The 11962-nt window shown below is 36.5% G+C and overlaps 1 protein-coding gene across 1 annotated transcript in view; it reads left to right on the top strand.

Annotated features, from left to right (window-relative positions):
• The window catches only part of LOC124874669 (F-box only protein 6-like), a 31354-nt gene extending 24444 nt beyond the window's left edge, over positions 1 to 6910 (top strand). Inside the window, exons 5-7 of the mRNA XM_047376128.1 lie at positions 18 to 113; positions 3077 to 3203; positions 3293 to 6910. Coding sequence (XP_047232084.1) covers positions 18 to 113; positions 3077 to 3203; positions 3293 to 3439 — 370 coding nt within the window. The 3' untranslated portion in view covers positions 3440 to 6910. The remainder of the gene's footprint in view (positions 1 to 17; positions 114 to 3076; positions 3204 to 3292) is intronic.
• The last annotated feature ends 5052 nt before the right edge of the window (positions 6911 to 11962 follow it).

Here is an 11962-nt window from a genome sequence, read left to right as displayed (position 1 = left end):
TTCTTTTTTTTCTGCAGAATGTGTCTGAAGTCACAGTTGATTGATTTGAAGAAAGAGGGTTACACTTCATCGTTTATGGACACCTTCCAGCCTGACATTAAAATATCTGACTGGTAAGCAAAATCCACTTCCAAAGGACCACAGACCATGTTTCCACCATGTTACTGATAAGCTACCTGAAGCTAAATTGATATACATAAATCCGTTACTCTCATAATCGATATATAGTCTTTCAAAAATCTAGGAGGGATGAATTATTTACCTTCTCAAGGAGACGTTGAATAAAATTAGGAGATTCTGTATATTTCTCAAAAATTATTTATTTTGTATCAATCAACAATAATTATGGCTCTTCTTACTCTCATTTTACACCCCCATTTTGAACAAAAGTGTTTCATCTTGACATTTTGTGTTGCCAGACTTCAGACTTGACTTACATGTGTACCCAAAAGATGCGGTTTCAGATTCAAGGTTCAATTCAATTCAGTTTTATTTATATAGCGCCAATTGACAACACATGTTGTCTCAAGGCACTTCACAAAAGTCAGGTCCATACATTCCAATTAATCCTGATCATTGAACAGTGCAGTCAGATTCAGTTATTTATTCAAATTGGATAAAAGGTTTTTCTATCTAAGGAAACCCAGCAGATTGCATCAAATCAGTGACTTGCAGCATTCCCTCCTCCTGGATGAGCATGTAGAGACAGTGGACAGTCACTGGTGTTGACTTTGCAGCAATCCCTCATACTGAGCATGCATGTAGCGACAGCGGAGAGAAAAAACTCCCTTTTAACAGGAAGAAACCTCCAGCAGAACCAGGCTCAGTGTGAGCGGCCATCTGCCACAACCGACTGGGTGTTTGAGAGAACAGAGCAGAGACACTTAGAGAACAAAGAAGCACTGATCCAGGAGTACTTTCTATGGGAAGGAAAAGTAAATGTTAATGGATGTAGCTCCTTTAGTCGTTTCACCTAGAAAGACAGAACAGATAAACTCTGAGCCAGTTTTCAAGGTTAGAGTCTGAAAGAGAGCACATAGTTAGTTACAGTAAAAGCTCAGTCAATCGCCATGTCTAGGAGAGAGAAAGGGTTAAACACTGAAAGACAGGGTCATGTGGATCATCGGTAGAGGGTAAGCATTAAGTTGTTGCCAGCAGAAGCTCGGACAATTCCCCTCTCCAGAAAGGTGTCACAGGTAGACACAGAGTCAGGCCAGGTGTAGCTTCTAGGAAGAGAAAAGAGAGAGAACATAAAGTTAAAAGCTGAAATAACAGCAAATAATGCAAAATTGGAGAGTAGTGTGAGAATGTAGCGAAGAGGGTGAAAGTGGTGATTATGTCCTCCAGCAGCCTAAGCCTATAGCAGCATAACTACAGAGATAGCTCAGGGTAACCTAAGCCACTCTAACTATAAGCTTTATTAAAAAGGAAAGTTTTAAGCTTAGCCTTAAAAGTAGACAGTTTGTCCATCTAGAGCCCACTGATGGCCATTATTATACTAAAAACCACAACGATCTCTCTGTCAGATTGACCATAACCATTGGAAAAGAGAGGGTGTCATACAGGTAGCAGGTAGGCTTAAGGTACTTCTTAAAAAATTTTAATATTGTGAAAAAGTTCCCTGTCCCTCCGCAGTGGCTTGACATTCTTGTTTCAAGCCGCTCCTGATCCAGAGAAAACGTCAGAAGGGTCTTGCCTGGGCTAAGGAGAAAAATAATTGGGCGGTTGCTCAGTGGTCCAAAGTGTCCTTTTCAGATTGAATTTTGCATTTCATTTAGAAATGAAGGTCCCAGAGTCCTGAGGAAGACTGGAGGGGGTACATAATCTGCAATGCTTGAAGTCCAGTGTGAACTTTCCACAGTGAGGGATGATTTGGGGTGCCATGTCATCTACTGGTGTCCACAGTCAACGTAGTAGGCTACCAGGAAATGTTTGAGCAATTCATGCTTCTTTCTGCTGACAAGCTTTCTGGAGATGCTGGTTCCATTTTCCAGCAGGACGATGATCTATGGGGTATTTCCAAGAGGAATATGAGACACACCAGACTCAACAATGCAGATGACCTGAAGGCTCCTATCAAAGCAACCTGTGCTTCTATTACACCTCAGCACTGGCACAGGCTGATCGCCACCATGCCACATTGATGCAGTTATTCTTGTAAAAGAAAGCCCAACCAAGTATTGAGTTCATAGAAATGAACATACTTTTCAAATGCCTGGCATTTCAATTTAAACTACTTTTTATTTATCTGATGTTATAATCTAGTTGTCTGAGACACTGAATTTTGTGTTTTCATTATCTGTAAGCCATGATCATAAAAATTATTATTAAGGCTTGAAATATTTCACCCTCTTTATAATGAATCTATAAAATATGCGAGTTTCACTTCCTGAAATGAGTGACAAAACATATTTGATATATTTTAGATAGATATTTCTTTTTAGATCTAACCGTGTTCTCTGTGAGAAGTGCTGTGTGTAGGGTTCCTAAGCAGTTCTTAAATGTCTGGAATTATATGAACTTTGCTTTTATAATTGTCCAGATATAGATAAGTATGGATAAAGGAACACTAATTTTGGACAAATGTGAGGTTGTCCAGACATCTCTTTCCTTTTGCCGAATCACAGCTTGATTTTCAACAAGGGTACCCATGAGCATTTTCATTTCTGAGCGCAATTTTACTGTCTGATTGGTCTGTAGACAATTTTAAATTCAGATCAAGCTTGACCTGTGATTCATAAACTGGATCTAAAATGCTAAACAAAGCATTCAAACTTCTAACTTTTATTTTTGTAAGTTTTAGCTAACATAACAATGACAGTTCACCAACTGTGCTTTAGAATATATATATACAAATGTACAGAACTGCTGTATATAAATACAATTCACTTTCTTACTTGTATGTTTTCTTACTTGTATGTTTGCTGATGTTGTTCTTTTATTGTTATTATTTTAACCTAACCAAAACTACGTGTTACGATGATAACTAAAAGTTGCCAGTTCTGATCAGAGAAGCTTGTCAGGAATCATTTAAATATTAAACTGTTTACATTTTGGTTATTTGGGTTTCTTAAAGGTATAGCCCACGGTCAGACTGTCACTCCCAATATGAGGTCTGTGTGGATCTGCTAAACCAGAACATGGAAGTTGTCCAGAGATTTGCTCCTGAGACTGTAATATGTTATATTGAAGAATGGAATGAAGTAAGTGGAAATTAAAGAGCACTGCAAACCCATTTTTGTATAAAGCTTGGAGAAGACACAGAGCTCTCAATGTTCTGATTATTTTTCAGATGACCCATTTATTCCAAAACTATGGACCCGGTGTCAGATACATTAAGTTTGTCCACGGAGGCAAGGATTTAAGGTGGTGGAAAGGATTCTATGGGATTCGTCTAACCAACACCTGTGTTGAGATCTGCCCTGCACGTGAAGCATAGATCATTTCAGCGTTTGTAATACCAATATTTCGAAACCAGATGAACAACTGACTATGACTGCATAGTTCCTTAAAATCTTTTATGTGTCTGAATGTACATTGGTCCTTTAAACCACTTTTATGTAAGAAATGTCCTATATAGAGCAAACACAAGCTACAAAATGCACCACCCCATAGAGGGGAGAATTTCTTGAGACATGTCCATCTTTAGCAACAAAACTCTCAATATTGGCATGAAGAGGAGCCTGTGTTTTTTTGTCATTTGTTTAGTGTAACTAACAGTAAGAGGCACATTCCTTTAGCTTTATACTCATCCATTGAAAGTTGTGTGTCATCATTACAAGAAACCAGAGGGTGAGGGGGGGTGGGGCTGTGGGAGCACAAAAGCTCTCTTGTTTTCTAAAAAGGGTTTGGTTGACAGGAAGAAGAAGGAAATCTTGAAGAAAGGTGGTCTGAGAATATAATCAATCTCAAAACTGAAACTTTCAATCCAGGTATGCAATGATATTTGTGCAGTTGAATAAACCACCTATGTTTTTTTTAAACTTTTGGGTAGCAGTATACCTTATTATTGCTTAATCTCTGCTATTTGGCAAAAGAGGAATTTAGTTACAAAGAAGGGCTCATTTGGGTTGTTTAAACTATTGAAGTGTTGATATACAGAGGACAGAATAAGAACAAATAGAAATGTAATTCATGTCTTTGTGAAATTAAAGTATTTGTGAAATTTAGTGTACAGCGATTAATAGGTTCGAAGCTACTTCTTTGGTATTATGAAAAGCAAAATAACTCCAAGGTAATAGTTCTTAGTGGCTAATAACATGCCACTAGTGGAAGACCTGAAAGAAATGTAGTAAGAGATGCTGTGAGTGACATCAGGATTAGTGAGGGCAGAGTGCTGCCTCAAGCTGCACCTGCTGTCAGACTAATGGGAACTGATGCTGAGAGAGGTTTCATTATTGCACATCATTTGGTGTAGTCAAGGAAGTATGTGTAACCAAATGGTGACTTTGTGATTCTTCTAACAACAAAGGCCATCTTCTGCCAAAAACAGTATTGTATAGGTGTTCACAAATCCTGATGATCAGTTTATGCAGTATATGTAATTTGTTGCAACTAACTTCCTTTGGATCCAAATATGGAAATCAGTCACTTAAAGAGGGTGTAAAGAGAAGACGACACCACGTAATCCCGTTTTGTTTTATTTCTATTAGAAATAGCTTGGGCAGGATAGAGTAGGATTTTACAGCGATTTAGAATCACCACTTATAGTCCAATGTGTTCTAAGTTGTATGTGCATGCAATGTTTTATTGAAACTTTGATTGCTGTTTGATTCTGAAAGCCGCCGCGCTGTGAAGCTGTGCGCGTCTCACTGTGTTTGAACACCTGAGCACAGACTCAGGTGAACTTAAAGTTGGACTGCTAGAACCGTATGGTGGAATACTCACTATTCTATTGTCTTCACTCTTCGTGTTTTTCCACTGGTTGCCGCCTAGACGTTTTATGACCCTTTGTGTTTCACTGAGCTCCAACTTTGGGGGTTTTATGACTGCAGCCTGGTGGCGGCCCCTCCCAAAGCTTTGCTCAGTACCATATTTTCTCTTGTTTTGCCATAACTGCTGGTTTGACTTCCATACACATTCAATGTTGTTTTATCTTCTTTAGTTCTTTGGACCGGAGTCTTTGACAGAGAAACTGCTTAGTCAATCAATTAATGTGGACGGCATTAATTTGGCCTCTGTTAATAATGTTATTTTTGACCACTACATCTTATTTAAATCCCATACCCTGTCCAGGAGTGATGCAGAAAAACTAGTCCATGCATTTGTTACTATTAGGCTGGACAATTGTAATTCTTCTCTATCAGGATGTCCACAAAATGCAGTTAAAAGCCTTCAGCTGATTCAAAATGCTCCAGCAAGAGTTCTGATGAAAATTAAAAAGAGAGATCATATTTCTCCTATTTTAGCTTCCCTTCATTGGCTCCCTGTTAAATCCAGAATAACATTTTTAATTATCCTTCTCACATATAAAGCCTTTAATAATCAAGCTTCTTCATACATCAGAGATCTGATTGTTCCATATGTTCTAACAGAGCACTTAATTCTCAGACTACAGGTTTACTGGTGGTTCCTACGCTCTCTAAAAGTAGAAGGGAGCCAGATTCTTTAGTAATCAGGCTATTCTCCTGTGGAACCAGCTCCTAGTTTTAGTCCATGAGGCAGACACCCTGTCTACTTTTTAAGACAAGGATTAAAACTTTCCTTTTTTATAAAGCTTATAGTTAGGGTGGTTTAGTTATCCTGGGCTCTCTCTGTGGTTATGCTGCTGTAGGTCATAAAGTAGCATAACTACATACTACTTTTCAATTTTGTGTTATTTGCTGTTATTTCAGCTTTTAACTTTATGTTTTCTCTCTATTTTTTCTCTTCCTAGTAGCTAAAACTTGCCTGGCAGCTAGTGCTGCTAAGAACTTAATGTGCTCCTTCTACAAATGGTACACTTGACCCTGTTTTTCAGTGTTTATCCCTGTTGTGCAACCAGGATGCTTATATTATTTAACATTTAATTAAATAGCCATTTGATTAAATGTGATTAGTTAGTCAGAAGCTGTTGCAACTACATAGCGGTCCTTGATCACCTCTGCAGTAATGAAGAGGAACGCACGAAGGTCTCGTGAACCAACACTTAAAAAAACATATTCGAGCCAAGATTGTTCTCTGATTAAAAAAAGGAAAGAGTAGGCCTAGGCTAAGCTACGAGTGCCATCACCGCTTTTAAAGGCGAGGCTCCAGGCGAAAAGGTAACTCTCTGATCCGAAGTGACCCCACCTACATAGACTGAAAAATGTCATGCTTGGTTTTTTATTTAGGAATGATGAGAAAAGGAAAAGCACAGCTATCAAATATCAATATTATTTCAATAGATACCTACTACCTGTAGGCTACATACAGATTTTTGGAGATATGCCCAGTCAAAGTAGCTCACAATGCCAATGTGAAGCAAAATGCCAGGATATATATATATATATATATATATATTTTAAGCTTATGACTGCAAAATGAGTGCAAAGCAGGACTCAGACTGGTGGAGCCTTATCAGAGCGCTGCACAATGAGGATGTAAAAGTCAAGTTCCAAAACATCGCAGTGTGGCCCTTACTAGCTCTGTTAAGAGTGCCTTTTTCCTGGACAATATTTCTTTCATTTCAAAGGAGTTGCAAGTTCCGGGTCTTCTGTCTTACTCTTCTTTATGTCCTCCTTCACATTCTTGTCTAAAAATTGTTTCTTAATAAAAATCATGTCCTTATGCGTATTTACCCCCTCCTCCCTCTGCCTTATAACTGGCATTAGTAGCAAAGTAGAGACTTGGGTTATAACTGTGTGTTCTACTCTCAGGAGCAATAACATCTGATTTTTACACTGAAACAAAATTTAAATTCAGATCGGTCAAATAGACATTTTAAAACGTGTTTTGTTTGAAATGCTTGTTATTTAACAAAAACGCAGCTTTTGGTATGAAGAACTGTATTCTGTTTTTTCTTTTTTGATAGCAATAGCTACTTTCCTATCTAAGTGTAACTAGTCGCGGTTCTTGTCCTGGGCCAGCTTTTTCTTATGTCTGTATCTCCATGCCCATATGTGGATACTTATTACTCTTTCAGACAGTAATAGGAAAGAAAGGATCAGGATGACAATAAAAGACATACATTTATTGACTTAGTCATTAATTTAGGTGATCTAATGACACAAGATACCTGACTTAGTGGCATATTGAATATTGGTAAGAAAACAGATATACCTTCCACATAAAAATTTAAAAACAAGGGAAACAGAACAAAACGATAAAGAAATTGAATAAAATAGATTAAGCAGAAATTACATAGTAGCAGTATAAAATAGTATCAGTATAAAATAGTTTTGGCCCGATTTCTTTATTCAGTAACACAATTACAAATAACCTGGGAGTCACCCATGGTCACATTTAAGAGCTTTTAAGCAAGACTACAATAACGTTTGCTGAGTAGAATGGGATTAATTCATTATTTGACTTACTAATGGTTTTACTAATCGGCTTCCGTACTTACTGCATAGCTACCTTAAAAGTTTCCGTTGCTGCGCTTCTCAACCCAGACGTTAGAATCAAACCCGTTACTTTAAAATTGCTCCTTTATTTTTTTTTTATCAACCCTCAAACATCAAAGCTCCCTTATATGCAAGACGCCTCTTCGAAGCAGTTCTTATAAAGAAAGTGCGCTAAAAAGTTATTTGTGTTTTCCCATCATTACCCAGTAATGAAAAAAATAATTAACCTACTGAGTTTACTTTTAAAGTATTGAACATTTACGGAGCCCAACATTCAATTGCAATATCGCATTTTATTTTATTTCCTTTTTTTTTTTTTTTTTGGAGTGTTGAGGAGAGGGACCTTCAAAATAACTGATATAATTTTGATTTGATCGAACTCCTATTTATTTTAATTGATCGCCTTGAAATTTGGCGAGTTTGCTCAGGAGGGATGGGGGATCTAAAGTTACCAAAATCGTGAGGTTTTGTGCATGTTGAAAAGGTGGGGCCAGACCTCAAATTTTGACTACTCGTCAATAAAATTTAAATTGTTATAGCTTCTATAAGCGAAGTCACAGAGACTGAAACCTTCTGTGATTGATCCACATCTGGTCCCAAATAAACTCAGTGGGCAAATGCTGACATCATCAAACCCCTCCCCCTGAGAACAAGAAGTCTACCTAATTTACCTAATAAATATGAAATGACAGAAGACAAGATGGTCTAAGTTGGTCTCCAGTACTGGGGGTTTGGGCTCAGATATTAAGGCAAAAAAAATTGTGGGGGTGGCCTAATTCCAACAGAGCGCCCCCTAGAAGCATTAAAACAATCAGTCACGCCATGTATGAACGAGGATTATGAAGTTTGATACACATATTTAACTTCTCAGGATCTACAAAAAAGTCCTATGCAGTTATGGTCCAAACCCAACAGGAAGCCAGCCATTTTGGATCAAAGCCGCCATTTTTCGTCGTATCTGAACAAACTCCTCCGACAGGTTGACAAATTACTCAGTATACTCTTAATAAATTTGAGCATCAAAGTCATAAAAAGCTATGAAAGCATGTGGGCATGGGCAAGCCTCAAAACCTGAATTCTCGCCATAAAAGACAAATGTGAAATAACTTCCCCAAATAAAGTCTCAGCTGCACCAAACCCATGTGTCATCACAGACCAGCATTGGACACAAGTTACACAGACTTCACTTCAGCCCTGCCCACGTAGAACGCTTTCACGCTGACTTATACAAGTTTCAAGCAGTGTCTGATGACACAGAACAAGGAGATGTTAAATCATACTCTTAACAGTGACTGTTGGCTGGACCTCGTGGATGTGGCAGAGCGCTGAATTTCGGTATCTCGCCGTTTGCATACGGCCGGCTCTAAATCACACATTCAAACTCGATATGAATGATCTTTGTCAACCTATAAACAGGATTTCATTGGAATTTGACTCGACTGCGCCCCCTAGAATATTTCCAACAGTTACATATCCCTTCAGATTGAAGGAATATATTATCGGATATTATGCTGCATTACGCAATGTTTGGGTATCCTTTATAGTACAGACAATTTAAAGTAAATATTAAAAACACACTCAATCACATTTGATGCTATGTCCACCCAGTCTTAAAACACTCTCATCATAGATGTAATTATTTATCTGTTGTTGCATGACAAAACCCAGTTTAATCACTATTTTACCAGTTACAACATAATGACCCCAGGCACACAGGTTAAACAAACTTTAAGTGGTTAAAAATAAAAAATTTAAAACCTCTTGAACATATTTAGTCTCCGATTCTTTTATTCTACCTTTTTAGCATGAAGAAACAAAAATATATACTTTGACAAATTAGCAGCAAGTCTAGATGTGTCACAGTAAAAACTAGCATACCTGAAGAGATAACTACTAAATGCTGAAATATCTTATTGACATCCACCCAAGTTTTCTTCTTTTTTGCAAAATTTCTTGTTGATTTTACAAATAACTAGTTTAATTTTGGTATTTTGTTTTCCCAGTTCTTAAATAAATTTGAACGTAGCTAAAAAAATATATTGTTTTAGGGAAACTGTGAACTGATAATACATATGTTGGGACCCAGCATATGTATTGATATTGTTCATGAGTAGAGGTTAATATTGAGCTAATAAGTACCACACACATCTTTCTTTAATTTTCGCTGCTCTGAAATTCAGAAATATTTTGCACCATTATTCCTCCAAAACCACGTTATTTAGTGCACACGTATGGGCTGCCTGTCCTTTAGTAAAGATAGGTTACTTTTGTTTAAAGTTTATCATGTTTAACATTTGAATTGAGAGAGAGTGTAGGAACTTGGACACACAATAAGGGTATGTCTGCTGTACCTGTGAAGTGGACCGTCAGAAATCTTGGTTTTGTTATTGCTGATGTAAATTGAAATTTGATTTTACTTTAAAGGTATTTATCATGAAGTGTGTGTTGCTTATTAGATATTCACCTGCTCAGCCTTTATTTAAATACAGTGGGAAGAACAAGGATTTGATACACTGCCAATGTTTTACAAGGTTTTCCCATTTTCAAAGCATGTAGAAGTCTTTAACATTTATCATAGTAACTCTTCAACTGTGAGTGACGGAATCTAAAACAAAAATCCAGAAAATCACATTGTGTGATTTTTAAGTTATTAATTTGCATTTTTTAGATTCTTTCATTTACGGTTGAAGAGTACCTATGATAAAAGTGAAAGTTGCAAGTGGAAAATCGGCAGTGTATCAAATACTTGTTCTCCCCACTGTATGTTTATATTTGTATGTTTATATGTATGTAATAATGTATGCATGCATATATGTATATATATATATATATATATATATATATATATATATAAACATATATATATATATATAAACATATATATACAGTACAGACGAAAAGTTTGGACACACCTTCTCATTCAAAGAGTTTTCTTTATTTTCATGACTATGAATATTGTAGCTTCACACTGAAGGCATCAAAACTATGAAGTAACACATGCTGCTGTTAACCTGCGATTTCTGAGGCTGGTGACTCGGATGAACTTATCGTCCGCAGCAGAGGTGACTCTTGGTCTTCCTTTCCTGGGGCGGTCCTCATGTGAGCCAGTTTCTTTGATGGTTTTTGCGACTGCACTTGGGGACACTTTCAAAGTTTTCCCAATTGTTCGGACTGACTGACCTTCATTTCTTAAAGTAATGATGGCCACTCGTTTTTCTTTACTTAGCTGCTTTTTTCTTGCCATTATACAAATTCTAACAGTCTATTCAGTAGGACTATCAGCTGTGTACTATATCCACCTCCTGCACCACACAACTGATGGTCCCAACCCCATTTATAAGGCTTGAAATCCCACTTATTAAACCTGACGGGGCACACCTGTGAAGTAAAAACCATTTCAGGTGACTACCTCTTGAAGCTCATCAACAGAAAGCCAAGAGTGTGCGTAGCAGTAATCAAAGCAAAAGGTAGCTACTTTGAAGAACCTAGAATATAAGACATATTTTCAGTTGTTTCACACTTTGTTGTTCAGTATATTATTCCACATGTGTTAATTCACAGTTTTGGTGCCTTCAGTGTGAAGCTACAATATTCATAGTCATGAAAATAAAGACAACTATTTGAATGAGAAGGTGTATCCAAACTTTTGGTGTGTATGTATGTATGTATATATAGATATATATATATATATATCTATATATATAGATATATAGATATATCTATATATCTATACATATATATATATATATATATAGTGATCAAAGCAAAGGGTGGCTATTTTGAAGAATCTAAAGTATAAAAATGTTTAGTTATTTCACACTTTTTGTTTACTGCATGATTCAATGTCTTTTCATTCATAGCTTTGTTGCCTTTGGTGTGAATCTACGATTTAAATAGTCATGAAAATAAAGAGACCCGTTAAGTTGACAAAGTGTATCTAAAACGTTTTGTAGATTTATACATGCGTGGTTTTAAATGTGTTTTTTAAATAAATCAACATAGAAATACAAAATACTGTCTTGTGAAATCCTTCTGTAAGCTTTCCAAAAAAGTAGTTGGTTTCACTTCATGTTTCTGTTTTGGAGTATGACAGTGTTACGTTTGGCTTTTTTTGGACACAAGAAAGTTGAATCATTAAGTTCTCTAAGAATAAGCCTACTTTCATCTGTTGAAAGACTATTAAAATTGCCTGAAGCCTTTACATAAAATAGTAAGTCAATCTGTATTTATTTATGTATATTTTGTTAATTTTAGATTTAAAATCAGCCCACATAGAGCAGGTATATTTATTTATTTATGTGTTTGTTTCATAAACAGTCACCCGAATAGAGTTAGATAATTTATACACGCACACACACATATATACATAAGGGTAGCTGTTTAATGTATTTAATGTGCAACGTCATTCAGAAAATGTGTTTAATGTATTTATACAATTC

Source organism: Girardinichthys multiradiatus, chromosome 1 (genome assembly GCF_021462225.1).
Source record: "Girardinichthys multiradiatus isolate DD_20200921_A chromosome 1, DD_fGirMul_XY1, whole genome shotgun sequence".
NCBI lineage: Eukaryota > Metazoa > Chordata > Actinopteri > Cyprinodontiformes > Goodeidae > Girardinichthys > Girardinichthys multiradiatus.
This window is presented reverse-complemented; position numbering and strand designations above follow the sequence as displayed.